The sequence below is a fragment of the Euwallacea fornicatus genome, chromosome 2, assembly GCF_040115645.1.
Source record: "Euwallacea fornicatus isolate EFF26 chromosome 2, ASM4011564v1, whole genome shotgun sequence".
NCBI lineage: Eukaryota > Metazoa > Arthropoda > Insecta > Coleoptera > Curculionidae > Euwallacea > Euwallacea fornicatus.
Window position 1 is genome coordinate 466,483 of NC_089542.1, and position 21,878 is coordinate 488,360.

A 21,878-nucleotide genomic window follows, 5' to 3' on the forward strand; every position below is an offset into this window, starting at 1 on the left:
TCCCTTTACAGTTTTGTTTGTCTAGGTTCCCCTTGAACTTTAGGGGGGCCCTGGGGTACATTACCGAACTGCTGAGTCGCTTATTATAACTTCGAGAACTATTAACATGCGGTTAACTACTAGAGAAAATAATTTTTTAGAATTCACTTCGGCGTTCATGTATTGGTAAATTAGGAATAATAATTAGAAAAAGTCTCTTACATTGGTATTGTCGTCAAGAACCCCTTTTTCATCTCTTGGAACAGGAACATGGGTTTGAATTAGAGATCCCACTTAATTTCGTTATATTTATATATTTAATATCTCTTCGAGTATTTAAATAATAGCTCGCGTTAAAAGCATAATAAAACTATGCAAATAATATCACATAACACGACCATTACGTATTAGTATTGAATACTTAATCGCTACGTCTGACTTAAGTAGATGAATTAGACTCTGAGGTAAACTCGCTTTGCACAAGAACCGAGTCGACGTCACTAAATACTGCATTTTTATCTCCAAGTTCTTCGTTTGAGTTTGCAGATTTCTCCGCCTCTTGCCGATGATGTAATCGAAGATTATCGATCACATCTAGAAGATTCTTTGAGTCCATTGCGAGCACATGGGCGGTGCTCAGCATTCCCCTGCAGGTTTCATTTTAATTTATCATTTTTTTACTAATACAAACTTACTTTCGGTACTCGGCATCTAAAGTGGTTTTGCTGTATTGTTGCGCTAGCTTCATGGCTCCCACCAAATCGCTCATATCCTTGGAAAGCACTTGATGTGCCATTTCTACCTCCCTCAGCATATGCGACGGGAAGTTTACGACTATCTCGTCTACGCTAGTGAGCAGCTGTCTCAATTCGAGCCCGACGTTTTTCACCAGATCTAAATATTGCTCCGACTGAGACTGCTGCACTCCCTGCGAGAGCAACATTATGGCCTTCACGACCTCCGTTGTGCACTTGTAAACTTTGTCCTTGCCACGGTCTACAGTCAAAGATTCCTGAAAAATCAATAACGATGTTCTATGATACCTTTAAAAATGACCAATTTTCACGGAGTACCTTTTTTTCGACATGTCTTTCTAAACTGTTTAATCTGCTGCTAGATAAAACAGGCGAGGAGCTTTTACTCCTGTTCAAGGATTCAGTGCTGTTTTCAATGCTGGCGGTTCTGCTCGAGCTGGTTTCGTTTGCAGGTGCCGATGAGTCAATCTCTGATCCGTTTAACCGGTGTAAGGAATGCGTTATGGTAGCGCTTTCTATGGATAGCGACTCTGGGGGGAGCCTGCTTAGTCTTTTTTCCTGAAACATTTTTTTTATGCGTTGACAAATTTACAATATGCATTTTTTTTTAAAGAAATACGAGGTAAACAAGAACCCTTTTTTTGCACATATTTTTTATAGAATTAATTAAAAAGCAGGTAAAGTGCAAGACATAGGCCACATTCGAAGAAAACAGTTCCCAATCTTTCCCCTTTTTAAGAATTTTCCTCAGTGTTAATGACTCAAATACCAACCAAATTAACTTCCGATTCGGCCAACCATCTCGAATCCTCACTAGACTCCATTTGCTGTTGTCGCAACTTTTGCTCTAAAACCTGCTCATTGACTGGGTTTCCATGGGCCAGTTCGCTTCTGCGGATTACGTATTGACTTGGCTGAAATAATTACACGTTAATTTTTCGGACATAGTCGGACATTAGAGAGTTCTTTCGTCGTGATGACTCGACGCATTATGGAACAAATGCCACGGTCAAAAGAACTTTCTATATTCATTAATTTAATTAAATGAAAGAGTGCGAGCACTCGAAGATGCTGAATAAAGAAATCAAACACATAAATACCTAGTTGGGTGCTACTTTATGCGTTTTTCAGATCAAAGATCTTGTCCGACTATAACAGTTTATTCAACGTTAAAAGAGATTGTGAAATGGATCAAGTACTACGTTAATAATTGAATAAGTCCTAAGTTTAGAAGGCCAATTTTAACGTTAAAGATACTGTTAAATATTGCATGAATCTGTGACAAAACGCAACTGCATCCATGCACGAAAGGTAGGGAGAACGGCATGAAACGTGCATAACATACGTGCATGTAGTCATACAAAAATTATTAGAACCTCAGGAAAAGCGTTCAAAAGATTTTAAAGAGGTTTTAGAACATAGGTTCAGCGTCTCGATCCACATTTGAAATCCGCATCAGAAGAAGGGGTTGTGAGAAATGCTATAGAAATGAAGCGACTGCTTAGGGGGAGTGCAGACACCCTGGCTAGTGCACCGTGTGGCAGCAAATAACGTTATTATTACGAACATCAGTGGTTCGTTCCTTATGGAACCAAAACTTATTTGGTTCAAAGTTTTTTTTACATTTTTGCTTTACTTTTAGCTCTACGTCGCCTTAAAGGAAGATCTGAGAAATACAAAGAACGTAGGCGTGGATATTTTGCACAAGGCCAGTCGCGTGTAGTGGTCAACTATTGCAAAAACAAGCCAAATTTTAAACTAAAATCGAGTGCAAAAACATCAAACGCCTTAATACAGGGTTGACTATTTCATTATCATTGATCCCAGGAAAATGTTCGATTGAAAGAAATCTCATACGAAAATTAATTTTAGACACAATTCTATCAAAATAGCGTCGACTCTGTGTAAGAGACGAGAAGAAAGAAGAATATAGATAAAACGCACTTTATTTCCTGATTGAAAAAATATACATGGCAGTAAATTGATTTCTTCGAAATCGATAAAGGGCTCGAAGGAAAAAACCCAACAGTTCATAGTATTGTTCAAATTTAGTCACGTTGCTGCTATTTTCAAACTTGTGATAATAATTTGTTCTTTTTTACTCCCTAGGATCAATAATACAAGAACAACCAAAAACACAGGAAAATTACCATGATACCTTTTCAGGCACTCCCAAAAAAAAAAGAAATCCACAGGGCACATGCGAATACTCGGCCAAAACATTAACATGCCACACACAAACTTGATATCAAACCTGCGGGGCTGGCTGAGAAAACCTGACAGGGGCCAGTTGGGGGATTTTGTGAGCGCAACTTTTAACGTTCTCGCCCCCGAAATCATACAAACTCTCTTCCACCTCGACGTTTTTATAAATCACCGGATCCTTGTGGTAATTGGTAACAGTCTCTAGAGTATAATTGACGGTTCGATTCGCGCATGACATGTAGGAAGTGAAGCTGTGGCTCTGATTTAGAGGGTAAACTAGATTAGTTGGCATGGAAATTGAATTGTCGTTAACGTAATGCGTCTCTGAGATATGTGGTGTTCTTTCTAAGGTACTGGACTGCGAAGAAAGTTTGCCGGTGTCGATCAAAACGTCGCTTTGCAAGGAAGAGGCGCTACTTTCGGCTAATGAAACATTGTCCACGGAATCTAAAGACTTGGGTTCCACTTCAGGATCCAGTTTTTTGAGACTTTGGATTGGCATAGGACGCGTCGTTAGAATCGGGTCGGGAATGTCTTGCTTAATACCGAAATCTACGGCTACAGTATTAAATACCGAAGCGGGGATGGTGTACATGGCAGGTGTGATCCCTCGGTTCTCATTCTCCCGCATCAGGTGCGCCAGCACTTCCGGGTTTTGGGCCACGATGTAAGTTTGAGGTACCAAGTTTGTGGAGTTCGTTGTGACTAGTGAAGAAGTTTCTGAAACAGAAGAATAATGTCCGGAAATGTGAGTGGCTGAAAATGGAAATGGCTCTTGAATGCAATTCGTATCAAATAGCTCCAAAAGCTATAATTTCCTAAAAACGCTGAGCCACAATTACACCCAATAAATATTTATATAAAACAAATAACAATTACCTTGGTGTCTTAAAGGCTTTGGAGGGGGACTCACATCATCTGATGAGCCCCACGACATTGCGGCCATGCGCCGCGTCTCGCGCCTCATGGTATTCTGCTGACTGCTCCGTTCTTCGAGCAAAATCTCCTGAAGAATTTCCTTAATATCCTTAAAACTGGGGCGTTTAGTTGGCTCGTATGACCAACACTGTGACATCAAAGAGTAAAGCCGCGGCGGACAATTCTCGGGCAGAGGCAGTCGTTCTCCGTTTTCGATCTTGCCGATCACGTCATTGTTTTTTACTCCTTGGAAGGGTTTCACTCCCAACATTAAGATTTCCCAAATACATACACCTGAGACAAGTAAGTTTTTGAGTTTGTAGAAAAATGCTAAATACGCGGAAAACAAAGATGTTAGGACCTTCACACTCACCAAACATCCAAACATCACTAGCTGTAGTAAATCTCCTAAAATTAATACTTTCAGGGCTCATCCATTTAATAGGCAACTTCCCTTTTGATGCCCGATAATAACTTTGGTCAGATCCCATCCATCTCGACAACCCAAAATCGGCCAATTTGACACAGGTCTCGGAACTGACCAGTACGTTTCTAGCGGCAATATCGCGATGAACGTACTTCTTCGATTCTAAATAACTCAAGGCAGTAGACAATTGGAATGTAAATGTTAATAAAGTCTCTAGCTCCAGGTCTGGTTTTTTGCTTTGCAAATATGCTCGAAGTTCGCCCAACTTTGCCAGTTCCATTACGATCCATACAGGTGAGTCAGAACAAACTCCGATAAGTTTTATGATATGGGGATGGTCAAATTTTTGCATTATGTCTAAAAAATTTGTTGAATAGATCCGGAGCAATGTCAAAATAATAAAACAAAGGGTAAGTTTCTTTACGGTTAGTGAACCATAAGTTATAAAATTGTTTAAATTAAAAAAATGTTGCAGTTTTAGAAAACCAATTTAAACTCTCCTTAGATATTTAATATAGTCGCTAGGATTATTATTATTTGGGAGTGAGAGTGATCAAATTTGACAATTGAAAAAAACTTAAAAAGGAATTGAATAAAATATTAACATTTTCACTTTAAATTCGGCACGTTTGTCTATTAAGAAAATTGTGCATCTCATGGTTTTTTTTTATAACATGGAGCTTATATATGTGTATTTGTTTCATTCATAATAACATTAATAACGGTGGTATTATGGTAAAGATTACGTCTTGGAAGCGTTAACGAGCGTTAATATTAGAAAACCTACAGGCTTCCTCAAGAAATTTATCTGTAGTGGAAGCATCAGCATCGCTTTTACAAGTTTTAATGGCCACTGGTAACACATTGCCTTCTTTGGTTGTTACGGTGCCTTTATGGACATCGCCAAACTGACCTTTTCCCAAGATTATACCCAACTCAATGTGGCCTCGGTTTAACTCATAATCCCTCACTAAAACATCATAATGAAGTTAAGTAAGAGGTTGTTACGTTGAAATTAACAGGTACAATTCGCTTTAAGTCTAGGATTATCTCGATTCGTATTGGTACTTCCTAATTCACATCCAGAAACATAATTTGTTTGCACGTGTTATAACAGAAAGATTGCGTTTATGACTATGAAATAGTGATACGAAGCTGGATAATCCTAGCTTAAGAAAATGCGACGAATCTTAGTTTACCTGCAGGGACCGAGTAATCCCCTTCCTCTATGATCTCAGCGTAATCTTCGGCCAGCAAAATACCACCACTTCCAGAAAATTTCGTTTTCATCCCCAAAACTTTCGTGTCTGATTGATATACGGAATTGCCCCCATCATTTTCTAAAAAAATATATACAATATTTTAGTAACAGTTAAGATAAGTACTTAAATTTGGAAACCTCAGTGTCAGTTCAAATCCAGGAGTCCTTATTTTTTTGTTAACCTGTTTAACCTCTTTTAATATATATTTGGCCTAGTGCAGAACAACAAAAAAATAACTAATCAAATACAAAAATGCTATTAAAACCCTTACCCTGTAGAATCCACACAGATTCCTTCCCCTCAGAATGTAGCCTACAGTAGCCATCAATTAACTCAGCCAAACTCTCTGCTACCACAATATTTGAGCAAGTAAAACATAATATCTCATTACTTGATGTTAACATTAATCTCAGAGCAACTTTTCCAGATTCCTTACACTCCTCAATATTAAGTTTCCTAATGTGGGTAAAATCAATTCTCCTGGACGCCAAAGCTTGAATTCCTATATCTGGGCCCACAATCAGCTCTATTGGAATCGTAAAACTACTACTAGTCCCATAATCTACTTGAAAATGTTCCTGATCAAAATTCGTGTGCAGTTTTAATAGTTCAAGAAACTTCAACATGCAATCCAACTCTGTGATATTTCCTGCCTTTTTAAACTGAGATTGTATGTGTTTCTTCAGAATCTTTGGTTTGATTTTGTCTTGCAAACTTTGAGGAATGAATTTCTGAAGCCCGATTTCTCGGACCAAGTACTCCAAGGTCGACTTTTTGTCTAATCCCGTGGAGATGTCTTTGAGGTATTTACGAATTTCTAGGTAACTTAACTGAAGGGCTACTTCTTGGTCTATATTTTTGTGCAGTTCTAAGTAATAATCGCTTCTAATCTAAAACATCGGGGCCATTTTCAAATACGCAAAATAAATATGTGAAAACTAAACACACCTGTTGATAGTAAAAACTAAGAGTGGCTTTATCTTTCTCATAAAGATCAGTCAATTTGGGTGGAGGATATCTGATTCTTAAGTCGTAACGCCATTCGGCGTCATCAGGGAATTGTTTAATGTACTTTTCACTGACTTGTTGCATTGTAAGATCTTTGTGAAGCCAATAACTCTAAAAAATGACAAATGGCCGATTTTTAAAGAAATAAACTGGCTTAAGAGTAAACCATAAAAGGCTTTAATTACATGCAAATTGATGGTTTTGGCCACAGGTTGAAGAAATTAAATGGATCAAAATAGATACACAGAACATGATTAGTTATTTTATATCATGTTTACCTCTTTGGAGTCCAGCTGGGTAAGTCGCAGCGCAAAACAACCATTATAATGGCCATTCCCAGTGGATAATCTTTCAGTTACAGTCAAAATAATGCCCTTAATGTCAATACTATCTCCATAACGTACTACATTAAATCCACTATTGGGAAGATGGACCTGAAATGTGTTTAAAGCATTGAATGCTTCAGAAAGGTGCTTCCATCAAAATATTGGCTAGACAACTTGTGAATTCCTATTCTGAATTGTTTTTAAGATATTGGCTTTTGAAATGAGAGATTTTTCGTTTTCAGGAGTCACAATTTTGTTTAAGTTGAATATTTTTTGATGATTTGATATTTATAAAATAAGATATTTTGATTCTTATTGTATATATCTATTTTTTTGCAATTTTTTACTTTTTTATTTCTATATACAATCTGGCTAGAAGCTAAAAATCTTACCTTAAGTGTTGACTTTTCAGCAGAAGAGTTCTGTGAAGGATCAGATGTATCCATACCCACTCCACTAAATACTTATGATAAGTTAACAGGTAGGTATATTTGTAGTAATTGAATACTTAAATAATAACTCTTTGGAATCTAAACTAAAACAAACCTATGATCAAAGAGAAGAAAAGTCAATTGTGAGTCACTCTTGAGCAAATTTTCAATCCAAGAAAACAATTTTACAAGAATGAAGAAATTATTAGGTAATTGTAATTTGTGTAGGTATGGTAGATATTATGTAGGATTACTCTAATATTAAAAATACACAAGAGCAGGCTGTAGAAAAAAATACTTACTTTACAATGGAAAAACATTGAATTTTGCTGGATATTTTGTTATACAAAAATTAATAATAAGGAAATGTTTCTGGACAGTTTTCTTTAACCGTTTGAACAATCTTTGAAAGTATTTGCAAATTCTCCACTGATCAATTAATAAATAGAGATTTCTAAACACTGAATCAAAGGAGGGAAATCCATTATTTATAGTTTGCAACTTTATTCTAAAACTGCCAGGTGTGACAATACTGACAATGAATATTAAGTAGCCCGAAAAGCATAGATATTTGACTATGCCTATTGTGGGATGTAGAAATCATAAATTAACAATAAGTAGGCAGTAGAAGCAAGGGTAGGGCTCTATTAGCAGCTAATTTAAATGCACTTAAAAGTGCGTTCAACCCTACCTTGTAGATTTTTAGTGACGGTCACACTTCCACAAAGCCACAGTGGCCGTTTTATCCCGCCACTCTGCCATTTTAATACCTTAATTATTCCAATCTAAAACTGAATATATTATTGATTTTATCTGAGGGCTCCAGCTCCCCTCGAACAAGACAGTCGGGTCTATAATAATTAATAATTGCAACTAATTTTCTCTTCCGTCCGCGGTTCGGGTTGTTAAAATGAGTTATTGAACCGCCGGAGCAACCTGAATCATATATTCGTTCGCTTTAAATTTCGAGTACCTCTTTATAGCCAGTTTTTTTTTGTAAAACTGAATAAAATAGTTTACAACAATACTAAAACTCAAAATTGAACATAAAATATACATTAGAACATTGTAATAACGCTGCCGCTCCATTAAGGAATATGATTTTCAAATCAAACTTGTTCTTATCTGAAATCGGTCTTTATTATTTTTTGTTAACTATATTTCTTCTGTTGAGATCCGTAATATTACTTACGTACCTTTTAAACGTCTATTAGCAGCTTTTTGAATTTCTCGTTTATCTATATCATGGGTAGGGTTAAATCAAATATTATAATGGTTGGTAAAAAATGGAGTATAAAGTTTCATTAATGAGAAAGTATGACCCGCAATGTTATTGCTAGATATAATGGAAGTTTATTACTCAGCGTCATATAAATTTGTCATCCTCGTACATTTATGGGATACGACTAAAATTCGCACTATGAACGGCTAAGGTAAGGTATCTTATATGTTGAATATTTTCTGCTTGGTTTAGGGTACTCCTGTATAATCAATCGGCATCGTACAAAGACAAGTGCACAGGACGTCGTTTCCAGCCAGAGAGACAATTGTGGATTGTGGTTTTACGTCTATTTTCCAGAAAAATCATCAATTTATTTCTTCTCTACCGTTCTAGCTGTATTATACCTATATGAACTTATACGAAGCGCAAATACTCGCTCTTGTAGATTCACTCCAAAACAATCATATGTCAGTTTGACACATTGATACTTCATTATTTTGCCGGCTTTTTCCATTTTCTTTGGTTATCAAACAAAGAAATTCGGTTGCGACGATATTAAATTATCAAACCGAATTCCTCTCAAAACTTACAATTTTGTTTCAATTTAATCACAAATAATACTCTCAGGATGTTTGAGGCAAGGTTAGTAAGCAGTGCAACTTTCAAAAAGGTCTTGGACGCTATAAAGGACCTCCTCAATGAGGCGTCCTTTGACTGCTCAGAGACGGGAATCCAGCTCCAAGCCATGGATAGTTCTCACGTTTCCCTAGTTTCTTTGAATCTCAAGTCTGATGGCTTCGATAAATATAGATGCGATCGAAATTTAACTATGGGAATGAATTTGGCTAGGTAAGTCTTACGATATTTTGTTACGTTATGGGATTTTTTGTTGGGTGGTACTAAGCATAGCTTAGGGGAAACATTGCTGTTTCATAATATTCTCATTGAACTCTATGGTATAACAGTAGACATAGACTTTTGTGAAACCCACATTCAAAGAATAAGTGTAGCCAGTTGATGGACGAGACACAATAATAGAAAACTTAAACTTTAAATTATTAATAAATTGTTTTGAATGGGTTTGACCTTACATCTAGACGTTTGTGCAATCTTAATTCAGGTTAACTTGTTTACAAGTTAAACTTATAGCTAATTGCGGTTTAAATTTATAATTCTGTTTTAATCAAGGTATTGATTTGATGAAGTTACATACTTTCAGTGTAAACTTATTGCAATAAATGATGAAAAAATCCATACTAAGAAAATATTTGCTCACAGTTATTTCCATAATACAAGGTGTCAAAGTTTCAAACTTACATATACTAAAAGCCAATATTTGATGCTTTAAAAGTTAAGGCCCATTTAACATGAATTTTTTTGGATATTCGGGTCATATACAGAACGGAGATAGATGGAGAATAAAATTAAAATTTCTCTTCCTACTGCTATGCTCTTAAAGAAATATCCATCAATTGTAAAGGTATGCATTCTCCATTGCAGTTTGGGTAAAGTGTTTAAGTGCTCAGGAGCCGACGACACAGTAACAATTAAAGCTCAAGACGATGCCGACACTGTCACCTTTATGTTCGAGTCGAAAAAACAAGAGAAAATCTCCGACTATGAAATGAAACTCATGAACTTAGACCAAGAACACTTGGGAATCCCCGAAACCGAATTCTCTTGTATCATAAAAATGCCGGCAGGCGAATTCGCTAGGATAGTAAGAGATCTCTCCCAGTTTGGGGAATCCATTGTTATCTCCTGCACTAAAGAAGGTGTGAAATTTTCTGCCCAAGGAGATATCGGTACTGGCAATGTTAAGCTTGCCCAGACAAATAATTTTGATAAAGAGGAAGAGTCCGTTATTATTGATTTACAAGAACCAGTAACATTGACTTTTGCGTGTCAATACTTGAACTCGTTTACAAAAGCAACGCCCCTTAGCAATCAAGTCACTCTTTCGATGTGCGAAAACGTGCCTTTAGTTGTTGAATATCAAATCCCGGATTTAGGCCAGCTACGCTTTTACCTGGCTCCCAAGATTGAAGAGGATGATAATTAACTTCTTTTAATTTTATATTACCTTTTTGTCGCCCTCAGTTTTATGTTATTAATACTAATTAAAATATTGCATTATTCTAGTGTTACTTTTAATTTAAGATTACTGTAGTAATATACTTCATTTACTTTTATAATATGAAGCGGTGATCATCAGTTTATGTCCAATTTCCCCTCTGCAATTAAAAAACAAAGGTCACAAGCACGGCACACGGTAGGTATTCATTGCAAATTTTATTTATGAATTATACATTATGGTGTGTTGCTAAGTTTATTTTTATTAGGAAGTTACACATTATAAATCTGAAATCATCCTGCATACAGTGTGTTCACCTTTTTTGTAGCAGGACTTTAACCATACATTCTATCCACAACACTCTGAGTTAAGGTTAACTCTTTTTCAAACTTTTCCTTTATATCTTATCAAGTTTTTGCGGTATATTTAACAAAAAAATTAATTTTAGTTTAGACAGCTGGCACCTTCCATGCACATGCATCTGAACTTTTGCATAATTGTTCATTTTTTTTTTATTTGAGGATAAGTATATAAATAAAAGAAGTACACTAACAAACTGGATCAACTAGATATATTACATGACTACTTAATTTTTACAGCTGCCCTCAACTTAGCAGATCTACATCGACTGTTACTTTCAACTTCATCAACAGAAGGCACTATTACATGTTTGTGCAACATTTTCCAATTACTACTCATTACTTTAACCATATCAACTTTATCTAAATTGAAATTATGGCTGATAAACTTTAAAGGCAAAGGATTAACAAAATTTTCAACCATATTCCCTTGCAAGTGCCGTTTGACGATTTTGTCCTCTAGAGAATGAAAAGTTATTGTTACCAATCTGCCTCCTATTTTCAGATAATGGGCTGCCAATAAAAGCCCATAGTTTATCTCATTAAGTTCATTGTTGACAAAGATGCGAAGAGCTTGAAAAGTCTTGGTAGCTGCATGCTTTTTATTAAGTACTTTGTCTGAAACTTCACTAATTACACATTCCACTAAATCAGCCAATTCCTCAGTAGTTGTCAACCTCTTAAACATATACCGGGAGTCCATTATAGCTCTAGCAATCTTGCGAGCCTGTTTTTCTTCCCCATAATACTTAATAATCTTGTACAAATCTTCTTCTGTGGCATTTGAAAGTACCTCAGCAGCAGTAGGGATGTTTGGGTCTCTATTTCCATCCATTCTCATATCAAGAGGACCATTTTTAAAAATTGAGAATCCTCTTTGAGCCAAGTCAAACTGCATAGATGAGCAACCATAGTCAAAAAGAATGCTATCAATGGAGTTCCTGCCATGATTAGACTGTGATAGCAGTTGAGGCAAGTCAGAAAATTTTCCTAGGAATGGAGTTACTCGATTTGGAAATTCTTCTGCTAACTCTGTGGCATAAGAAAGTGCCAAAGGGTCCCTATCAACTGCCAGAATTTTCACAGAAGGCTCTGATTTTAATATTTGTCTAGAATGACCTCCACTACCAAAAGTCATGTCAAGTATAACTTCATTTTCTTTTGGACTAATATAGTGTAACACCTCAGAAGCCATAACAGGAACATGGGCCGCTGTGGCAGTTGTACAAAATTTTCTTGCAAACCTATGAAGAATCATGTTACTATTTGCTAGGGCGGATAGAGACGAGTCTCCTAAAGAATGACTTCTTTTCTTCTTGTTTCAATTCCTCTAAGAACTCATTAGACAGAACTTGATTACACTGTTCGGCGGTTAAAGTGGTTGCAGATGATGATAGGACCCGTTTATATTTCTCTTTATTTGTGTTATTCACAAGTTTTTGAAGGGCAAGATACTGTTGGTCCCAGTACTTACAGTTGGTTTCAAATGTATTTTCTTTATAGGCTTGAGTCACGTATTTAGTCAGAAATTCACAGTAGTCTCTAGAACATCGCAAACGGGATAGATTTATTAGATTTATATGTTTTACTAATGTTACTCACCTTCCACCAGCTTTATTTTGGTCAATAGGCCACTTCTCCAGAATTTTCAAAATTCTTTTATACGAAGCCGCAGCATAAGCCATAACTTAATATTCAATAAAATTTATTTGTCATTTTAAATTTATAGAAAAATTAATAATAATAAATCTCATAAATAAAAGTATATTATAGTCGTAAATTTGGAATTTTGAGGTTATGTGTGTGCTGGGTCAACGTCCACACTAAAACAATATGGCCGCTGGGTGTTACGAGCACTGGTGGACTAGAAGGAAATGGTCTCCTGTGTAAAAGTTAGTCATGAGTCTTCTCTAAAAAAAAAGACAAATTTTAAGTTTATAAAGTTGATTTTAATTAAACCCCGAAAATATTAATATCAATATAAGAGGCAGTGAAAAATAAAACACTGAAGTTGATACAAAATTATATAATACTCATTTATTATATATGTTGTAACTTGAATCTGTGTCTACATTAACTAAACTTAAAACAGCCCTTCAATCTCTCCTGTTTCAATGTTAAAATCAATATCATAGATTGCAGGTCTTGTGGGCAGCCCTGGGATCTTCGTAATCTGAAAATGTCGGAAATTAAAATACTTTAGTGTAAATTCGCAGATTTACTCTAACAAACCCTTATTAAAGAAACATACTAATGTGCTATTATCTTTCAGATGACAATAATATTGATAAAAGTTGAAATGGACACTAAGTATTGTCCACATTCTTATTTTCTATAGAAACTAGCTTGTTAAAGTTAACAGAACAGTAGTAGTTTAGTCCTAAATCATTTTCTTACCTCTCCAGTCAAAGGAATTATGAATCCGGCTCCCACGGCTGCACTCACATCTTTTACGTCCAGAGTAAATCCAGTGGGCGCTCCTTTAATAGCAGGATTACCAGTGAGAGATAACTGAGTCTTGGCCATGCAAATTGGTAATTTACCGAAACCCTATAAAATACATTTGAAAGCCATGGAAAAAATCTCATAAATTTATATTGAGGATTTTTACACAAATATAGAGTTCTATTACTTACTTGTTCCTCATACTTCTTCAGCTTCTCATCGGCTAATTCGGAATATTTAACGTGTCCGGCGCCGTACATATCTTTGGCAATAATTTCGATCTTAGTTTTGAGCGGCAAGCTCAAATCATAGAGGAACTCGAATTTGGAGCGTTGCTCTGTAGCTTTGACAACAGCCTTGGCTAGATTTTCGGCCCCTCCGCTCCCCAAAGCCCAGTGCTTGGATAGGACTACATCGAAAGCTCCCGCATCGCGCAATGAGTCTATTAGTAATTTAATTTCTGCGTCGGTATCATTTCTGTGAAGAAAACGTTAACAGATAAAAATATGTACGGATGTACAAATAAGAGAGGAAGCTGGCCGAATGTCGAGAACCCTTAATCACAATATTATGGGAAAAATTATATAAATTAATACTGATTAAACCTACAGTTGTAGATTGACTCTGTAATTTCAGATCTAAACCTTAAGAAATTAATCGTTTCCAAAATATGGTTAGCCGCCTCCTTTACTTGTATTCCCAGTAAAGTGCTTTGTGCCATATATGAGGTGGCAAAATACTTACGTGTGATGGTTAATGGCAACAACGACAGGAATGCCGAATTTAATAGCGTTATTGATATGCTTAATAGCGTTGGGCAAGCCGGCTTTGAGAAGAGCCAAGTTTTCTTGAACGTACTCTGGCGCTAGCGGCGCTCCTGGAGTGACCGCGGGGCCGCCTCCGTGCATCTTTAACGCTCGCACAGTTAATACAAGAACAACAGCATTCGGCACGTCCCCGGAAGTGCGACATTTTATGTTAAAGAATTTTTCCATGCCTTAACAGTGAATTAGTAATAACAGAGCTCAATTTCCAATGATTAGTGCCGTAAGCATACTTACCAATATCCGAAGCGAATCCGGCCTCCGTGACTACGATGCCATCGGAACCTACCAATTTTAAGGCGATCTTGTCGGCGATTATGGAATTAGACCCATGGGCGATGTTGGCAAACGGCCCTGCGTGTACCAAGACCGGCGATCCCTCCAATGTTTGCATTAAGGTCGGCTCGATTGCATCTTTAAGTAGCACTAACATGGCCCCCGTCATGCCTAGATCATCTGCTGTCACCGGGTCGCCTTTCCTGTCAAAGGCCACCACCATACGAGACAGTCTTTCCTTAAAATCTGTCATATCGTTGGCCAGAGCTAAAACCGCCATGATTTCGCTGGCAACGCTAATCGCGAAGCCTGTTTTTCGGGTGAGCCCCTTTTCAGTTGGGGACTCACCGACGGTGACCTCACGCAGGTAGCGGTCGTTAATATCCAGGACTGAAAGGTTAAATGGTTAGTAAGTTTCATATAGAGTCGATTTGGCTGAATACGAAGGGAGAGCGAACAAATTCGGACACACATTGCAGATGATCAGAAGTAATTATGTATTTACTAAATAAAGGTAGTGAAATATTATTTCCTGTCCTAAACTCTATTGAAAAAATATTAAATTTTGCGCATGCATTTCGCATTGTCATGACTTTGTATATATTTTTCTCCTATCTATTTGGGATAAATCGGCATTCAATATCACAAAATTATAATATAATACCTCTTGTCCATATCACATGGTTAGGGTCAATATCGAGTCTGGCAAATCTCTTCTTCTCATCAGCGGTTAAACTTTCAGGATCAGTTTTCTGGATACCCAACTTCTGCAATCGTCTTAACTGAATATTGGAGAACTTCCGTAATCCTTTTATTTTAGGAACTAAACGATCATATAAAGCTTGGTCCGATTGTGTGGCCTCGTGAAATATTCGAGTGTCCAACTGTGCAGCTAACAAATTATTGGCAGCAGTGATGGCGTGAATGTCTCCGGTCAAATGGAGGTTCATGTCCTCCATGGGGATTACTTGCGAGTAACCACCGCCGGCTGCGCCACCTAGTCGACAAACCAGAATTGCAAAAGTTTTATAAGTAAAAGATTAATGAAAACGGTGTATTAAACGAACCCTTTATTCCGAAAGTGGGACCTTGGGACGGTTGCCTCATTGTGGAGAACGCGTTTTTCTTCAATTTGGTAGAAAGCGCTTGCACTAAACCTAACATTGTTGTACTTTTTCCTTCTCCAAAGGGCGTAGGTGTGACCCTGAATGACGGATAAAAATCAGTTTGGTATATTGAATGTCCGATAAAAATGCATTCTACAAAGACCTCAAAAACCATACGTGGGAGAAAATGTCAACCCACGATAATCACAAGAAATGATAGCCACATTGACAATTAGAATAGCATTGTTCTTAGAGGTGCTATTGACAAATTATTATGATTTGCATTAAAAAATATGTATTAACTTGTGAACAATCGTTGCAATTAATGCTCTCAATAGTAAAGTACACTTCCGGTAAAGCCGTTCAGAACTACCCTTAAACCTGAATTCTGACACTGATTAACAGGATTCCAGTAAAATGCATTTTTATACGAAAGACATTACCATTGAGGAAAACATTACAATTTCCTTACGCTGTAACAACGACATATTTTCCGTTGGAGTTGTCCTTAAGACGATCGAGGACGGACAAGGATATTTTGGCCTTTTTGGAGCCATATTGCGACACTTCATGGGACAGTAGACCTACTTCGCCGGCCAAAACTGTGATGTCTTTCGGAATTTGCGATCGGGCAATTTCTATATCGCTAGAAAATAACGTAGTATCTGTAATATCCTATTCAACGTAAATTCAGATGTTACTTCTATGGAAATAAAATGAGAGCAATATATGATGATATAAAGCGCTATAAATAAAGAAGGAAAACAATATTTAATCTTTCACATGACTCTGGATTGAACATAATAAATAAAATGAGGTCGGAAAAGGTTAACCTGTAATGATTGATGACTTCGTAATGTAATATTTCATTTTTAAATATAATAAGCTATTTTATTGAACAATAAAGAGTTAATGATGCCTAATCATTGATATGCAGGCTGTTATTTTAAAAGCCCTGAATTGTGCTTGAAGAATTTAAGCACAGCATGTTCTAAAACAGCCTCAAATTGTTAATTTAATATGACTTGGAGAAAATATCATTCACGATGGAACTATGAAATGATGTAACATTGATAAAAATATAAAATTAACAATAACATTGTTTCATGTGGCCGTAATTACCGATTTGACGCTCACTTAAACATACTCCACGATATAATTTTCCAATACAATTACATTGAGTTCTGCAACATACCTGGGCACAGGTGTTCTGAGATTCAACGGTAGCGATTTCAATTTCCACAGCCCTGTCACGTTCTTTACTGCCGTTTCGGCACTTGATAGGGTGTTTCTAATCAGCATGGCGACGGTCATAGGTCCCACACCCCCTGGCACCGGGGTTATATGCGAAGCTACCTCTTTCACCTCCTCGTATGCGACATCACCAACCAGTCTTTGGCCGGATTGTTTTGTTGGATCTGTAATTCGACATCCCTTAATTAGTATAATAAATAAGATGGTTAGCAATAGTGAGATGGGAATTAATACACCTACTATTTTAGTGATAAATGAATAAATAAAGCAACCGCTCTTTTGTCACTATAACTCACCCGCAATACTATTTATTCCGCAATCGATCACTACAGCTCCCGGTTTCACCCAATCTTTTTTAACAAATTCTGCTCTTCCAATTGCCACCACTAAAATATCAGCTTGTTGGCACTGAAAAAAAATGAACAACTATTTAGAAGATATTTTAATGAGATTTTCCCTTTGCTTAAACAAAAGTTACCAACTTAATTTTCATAAAATACCTTCTGCTTCAAATTTTTTGTCTTTGAGTGGCACACTGTGACGGTGGCATGATGCCATTTGAGTAGTTCAGCAGCGGGGGTGCCTACAATTTTGCTCCTTCCCAATACTACAACGTCGGCACCCGCTATTTCGACTCCAGATTTTTTAATCAATTCTAGGACACCTACTGGGGTGCAGGGCAGAAAACCTTTTAAGTCCCCTATAGCTAGCCTTCCTTCATTAATTGTGTGCAACCTAACGCCAAAAAAAAATATATTTTTTTGTTAAACCCTAATTCATTTCCACGCACCCATCAACATCTTTAGATGGCGCCACTGAATCTGTGATCAAATGTGAGTCGATTTCGTTCACAGAATCCAGGGGCATTTGCACTATGATTCCATGGACGTTTGGGTCATTATTGAGACCATTTAGTTTTTTCAGCAACTAAAAACTCTAGAAGTCTTTGGCAGTTTAATTAAATTTATTGGAACTTACTTCTTCTTGTGTCGTGTCCTTTGGTAGCTTAATGTGTTCAGCAATTGCTCCAACTGCAGCAGCAGCTTGTATTTTCATTCGAATGTAGACATTTGAATCTTCTCTACCCCCTACCTGAACAATGGCCAATTTTGGTTGGTATTGTGGGAAGGTTTGCTTAAGCTCATCCACAGACTTCTTCAGTTGATTTTTAATTTCCCTATAATTTGACAAGTTAAAGTTATCAAAATCTTGAGTTCTACTTCAGGTAGATTTTATGGTAAAGGTATACAATTGGGACTTGATGCTTAAAAATCTCAATTCAGTCAAGATTTCCAAGAAGGTAAATGCCACAGAAATTATGAAAAGTTTCAGTGCAAATGATTGGATAAAATTGCTTGTATTTTAATCTAATGAACCTCAGCATGTTTAGTGCCTACCTGGAAAGTTCTGTTCCTGAAAGGGCTTGCCCTCTGGTTATTACACTCATGTTGGAAGCGGCACCTAAGCAGATTAGTTTGGAATTGCAGTAATGCTCTTGAAGAATATTCTATAATATATCATATTTATTTCAATAAGTTTCTATTTCGCAACAAGACTGTTTTTAAGTGTCAAATATTGTAAAATACAGAGTGAAAATGCTGGACGAAAGAGCGATGATAATAAAACAAGGAATTTATTGTAGAAAATTTGAAAAAATAAGAAATAAATTTACTAATTAAATGAGATGTTTTTGTCAAAACTTAGAAAGTGGTAGATACAGTGAGGACTGTGAAATGATGAAAGTTTTTAAGGTTGCTACACCCCGTAAGTTTTTTAATTGTTAAGAAAGATTATAAATAGATGTAAATAATATAATATTTCAATTTTGAAACTGAGAAATCTGTGTACCCTGTTGAGGGTCACAGGTCATTTGGTTGTTATGAAAATTGTAGAAGATATGTGACTTAAATAGTTAGGAAACACTGTTGATTATGAGCATAATTTTGATTGTAAATGTTACAGTTTAGAGATCTGGTGTCTGTTCACATTATTAGATTTTGAACTAAGCAAAAAGACACTGTGCACAAGGTACTATAATAGGTGCCAGATTAAAACTGAAACAGTGTCTCTAAATTATCCTGACAAGTGAGCCAAGAACATTCGCCACTATACTAGTTGATAACAGATTCTTAAATAAAGAATATAGAGATACTTTATTATACCTATTCAAAGAAGGCCACATTATTATGCTGAATAGCAGTACTTACTGTGTGTCTTTTGCTCTGCCAGTTTATTTGGGGTTTCGTTACTACTCATGGTTTGAATTTTCTCAACTGAGTTCTCATCATAAAGACCATTTGAAAACTGGGGTATAACTGTATAAAAGTATTCCCCAATATTGCTCAACATGTTGGAATGTTAATATAATTATTGTACAAAAATATTAAAACACACGAGTAAGTCTAAAAGAATCCTTTTTAAAGAAAGAGTGGCTGAAGTTGATGGTTTTTTGAGGTTAAAAACATGAGAATTTTTCATTATCTTCGTTAGGCAGTTAAAAGAAGCAACAGAACATTGTTTTATGTGTTTTGTAATTTAAATAAATATGAGTTTATGTTACAAGTTTTAAAGAAACAATAAATTTCATTAATTAAAAAAATAATTACTAAATTTATAATTCGCGCCATGATTTAATTTGATAAATTTAAATTTTACGATAGTGACATACCTCAATGTCAAAAAAATAGGGAGAGTTATTACTGGTAAAATAACTTCTGACGCTGCAAGTATGCGATACTTGTAGAGCTTTAAAATTTAATTGGAAACCGTTAATTATTATGCCCGGTGTTTTGACAAAATAATAAAAATAAAAGAATTAAAAGCGTAATTATTCTGTCCATATATTGACTTATTTTACTTACCTTGGGATACTATCACCATTTTTCTAATTATCGGATTTTGAAATCTAGACATAATCGGTAATTTGATAGGAGTAGTCTTCGTCAACTTACTGTAAAATACCTTTTTTAATTTTAATAAGAAAAAACACAAACAGTACTTTATGAATAATTAACAACTATCAACATTTATATTTTCCAACTACTTTTTATTTTCATTCAGATAAACAATAAAGATTTAGAGCAAACAACCCATCAGTTTAACAGTAACGTTGTAAATGAAACCAAAACAACTTATGTATATGTGAATGAGCAAGGTCAGAAATGTGAAAGTATTAAAAAAAAGAGTATTTAGATACACTTGAATAAAATGCTAACTCAAAAGGTTTGAGATGAAATAAAAAGGATAAATAAAAGAAAAAAATTATTAATCCATTTAATTTAAATTACATCAACGAAAGTGTATATAAATTATCCACAAAAGTAAATTAATAGATGTTCTAATTGCTGTATAACCATGGAGTCTACATTAAATGATGTTTAATGGTGCTCAGAGGCTTCCTTACGACGAATTTCTGCCCATTTAGCTACGTTTTCGGGTGAATTAGCTGAAAAAATATATTAAATACATAATATTAAAAGTTTTATATTTAGGGTTATTAAATTGTTCTATTCAAATATTAAAATTGGATCTCCTTTAAATACCGGAATAATCCTTCACTAGAGTGATCGATCTCGCGTCTTAAAATTGCCGTTTTCATGGCATAATTGAGCTTACTGTAAATCGGAATAAAAATTCATGTTTAAAAGACAATTCTCCTTGTTAAATTCAGAGTAGATTTCAATACCTCATGATAACAGTTCATTTCACGGAAACGCGGAAAATATCAGTAAGATGTAATAAATCTTCATTTAAGGGTTCTTACATAATTTGCTGATCGACTTGAAGACTGGAATGGTCAATACTAAGGCCAAGCAGTAGTATTTAACAACCCAATTATTGTTAAAGTAAAACTTGTATGGGAATTGAGCGATTTTCGCACTCAAGGTGTAGGGAAATTTCATGGGCCTTGCTGGACGAGTTGGGGCGTCTGACATTTTGAATTTTAGTCTGAAAGAAAAAACATTTTCATTACATGCATATAAGTCTAACTCTTAAATTTTGATTTATCTATTGTTTTTATGTAAAAACATTTTTTTAATGTAACTCCAAGATTTTTAGAAATTTATCTAAAGGTTTTTTGTGAATAATATGTTTTAAATAATTCTTCAATATGTCTTTTTAAAATTTAAAATTAAGATAGCCAAGGACTTTAATGTTTTCTTACCATTTATAGGGATATCAGAAGTTAATGAGAAGATAAAAAGCTAATTCTCACCAAAAACTACAAAGATCAAAGAAAAAGGGGGAAATTCCTGGGGTTACCAAGAAGTTACTTTGTAAAACCAAGTTACTTCAGAATTCTCAAACTCTCACATGCTTTTATTAATTGCAAAAAAGCCAAAAATAAATATCTTACATATACATATACCCTTAGTTTAGTTGTCATGTAATTTTCCTCCTCGGTAATGAATCTCACCAAATCATTTCAGTGTGAGTGCAAGGTGAATATTTTAAATTGCATTTAGCTGAGTTATAGATATATGGGCGTAACACACGGTAATGTGACTCAATATGAAACGTGTATTTAAATCCTAGAACTTAGATACTCTATAAACTGAGATCATGAACCTTTATGTAACCAAGTATTCGATACAAAATGAAATAGATTCCAAGACAGCCATTTGAAGACATAAGTGTAGACTAGATTGAATAGATATTAAAACATGTATAGAAACGTTTTAATGCTTAACACGGCTTACCTTTCTTTAGTTTTTTTTTTAACAAAATTGGAATGTTACTCTTGTAACCTCCTTATTACACAATTCCAACGATGCAGTGGTGCCAAAACCAGAGTAGCAATTTGAATTCGATGTAGTTCTAAATAAACTAATTGCTTATATTAACATTATGTGTATGTATATTTATGTTAACGTTAGGATGTTTCAATAATAGTGCGATGCAGCATAAATTATGATTGAATATATCTAATGTCTTTTTACTTATGCGAAGATTTAAATTACGAAGTGAAAAGTAGGAAATTTCTTAGTCAACTAAAATGTTTCCTAG

At 35.5% G+C, this 21,878-nt stretch overlaps 6 protein-coding genes across 11 annotated transcripts; 1 reads left to right on the forward strand and 5 right to left on the reverse strand.

Moving 5' to 3' along the window:
* Nucleotides 1–273: 273 nt before the first annotated feature.
* On the reverse strand, nucleotides 274–8,167 carry Fak (protein tyrosine kinase 2 Fak). 4 transcript variants are annotated; one of them, XM_066295486.1, is made up of 14 exons: nucleotides 8,003–8,167; nucleotides 7,273–7,410; nucleotides 6,833–6,988; nucleotides 6,495–6,665; nucleotides 5,818–6,436; nucleotides 5,484–5,624; nucleotides 5,072–5,254; nucleotides 4,231–4,641; nucleotides 3,819–4,151; nucleotides 2,989–3,659; nucleotides 1,508–1,648; nucleotides 1,053–1,292; nucleotides 675–991; nucleotides 274–626 (listed from the first exon to the last, which is right to left on the reverse strand). In XM_066295486.1, the coding sequence occupies exons 2-14, from the start codon at nucleotides 7,324–7,326 to the stop codon at nucleotides 419–421; spliced, it is 3,645 nt and encodes a 1,214-aa protein (XP_066151583.1). In that variant the 5' UTR covers nucleotides 7,327–7,410; nucleotides 8,003–8,167; the 3' UTR covers nucleotides 274–418. The 4 variants fall into 4 exon arrangements, with proteins under 4 accessions (XP_066151583.1, XP_066151592.1, XP_066151568.1 ...); XM_066295495.1 differs by having other exon boundaries at nucleotides 3,514–3,659; nucleotides 7,273–7,415; XM_066295471.1 differs by having other exon boundaries at nucleotides 7,273–7,415.
* An 862-nt stretch (nucleotides 8,168–9,029) lies between these two features.
* Nucleotides 9,030–10,734, forward strand: PCNA (Proliferating cell nuclear antigen). The gene is made up of 2 exons (XM_066295709.1): nucleotides 9,030–9,382; nucleotides 10,034–10,734. Exons 1-2 carry the CDS (start codon nucleotides 9,162–9,164, stop codon nucleotides 10,593–10,595), a joined length of 783 nt encoding a protein of 260 aa, XP_066151806.1. The 5' UTR covers nucleotides 9,030–9,161; the 3' UTR covers nucleotides 10,596–10,734.
* A 427-nt stretch (nucleotides 10,735–11,161) lies between these two features.
* LOC136346489 (probable methyltransferase-like protein 15 homolog) lies at nucleotides 11,162–12,224 on the reverse strand. The gene has a single exon (XM_066295681.1). It carries the CDS (start codon nucleotides 12,222–12,224, stop codon nucleotides 11,190–11,192), a length of 1,035 nt encoding a protein of 344 aa, XP_066151778.1. The 3' UTR covers nucleotides 11,162–11,189.
* Nucleotides 12,225–12,228: 4 nt separating this feature from the next.
* Nucleotides 12,229–12,769, reverse strand: LOC136346517 (ubiquinol-cytochrome c reductase complex assembly factor 2). The gene is made up of 2 exons (XM_066295722.1): nucleotides 12,569–12,769; nucleotides 12,229–12,508 (listed from the first exon to the last, which is right to left on the reverse strand). The coding sequence occupies exons 1-2, from the start codon at nucleotides 12,649–12,651 to the stop codon at nucleotides 12,229–12,231; spliced, it is 363 nt and encodes a 120-aa protein (XP_066151819.1). The 5' UTR covers nucleotides 12,652–12,769.
* A 208-nt stretch (nucleotides 12,770–12,977) lies between these two features.
* pug (pug C-1-tetrahydrofolate synthase, cytoplasmic) lies at nucleotides 12,978–19,766 on the reverse strand. Of its 3 annotated transcripts, none has more exons than XM_066295517.1 (15): nucleotides 19,733–19,766; nucleotides 18,269–18,332; nucleotides 17,850–18,048; nucleotides 17,662–17,798; nucleotides 17,372–17,606; nucleotides 17,168–17,279; nucleotides 16,813–17,035; nucleotides 16,090–16,263; nucleotides 15,579–15,715; nucleotides 15,176–15,508; nucleotides 14,473–14,901; nucleotides 14,156–14,408; nucleotides 13,603–13,888; nucleotides 13,364–13,516; nucleotides 12,978–13,139 (listed from the first exon to the last, which is right to left on the reverse strand). In XM_066295517.1, exons 1-15 carry the CDS (start codon nucleotides 19,749–19,751, stop codon nucleotides 13,050–13,052), a joined length of 2,844 nt encoding a protein of 947 aa, XP_066151614.1. In that variant the 5' UTR covers nucleotides 19,752–19,766; the 3' UTR covers nucleotides 12,978–13,049. The 3 variants fall into 3 exon arrangements, with proteins under 3 accessions (XP_066151614.1, XP_066151604.1, XP_066151621.1); XM_066295507.1 differs by lacking the exon at nucleotides 19,733–19,766 and adding an exon at nucleotides 19,079–19,413; XM_066295524.1 differs by lacking the exon at nucleotides 19,733–19,766 and adding an exon at nucleotides 19,079–19,097 and having other exon boundaries at nucleotides 18,269–18,378.
* A 353-nt stretch (nucleotides 19,767–20,119) lies between these two features.
* On the reverse strand, nucleotides 20,120–21,729 carry roh (reduction of Rh1). Its single transcript, XM_066295736.1, has 3 exons — nucleotides 21,572–21,729; nucleotides 20,635–20,819; nucleotides 20,120–20,316 (listed from the first exon to the last, which is right to left on the reverse strand). Exons 2-3 carry the CDS (start codon nucleotides 20,804–20,806, stop codon nucleotides 20,249–20,251), a joined length of 240 nt encoding a protein of 79 aa, XP_066151833.1. The 5' UTR covers nucleotides 20,807–20,819; nucleotides 21,572–21,729; the 3' UTR covers nucleotides 20,120–20,248.
* Between the last annotated feature and the right edge of the window lie 149 nt (nucleotides 21,730–21,878).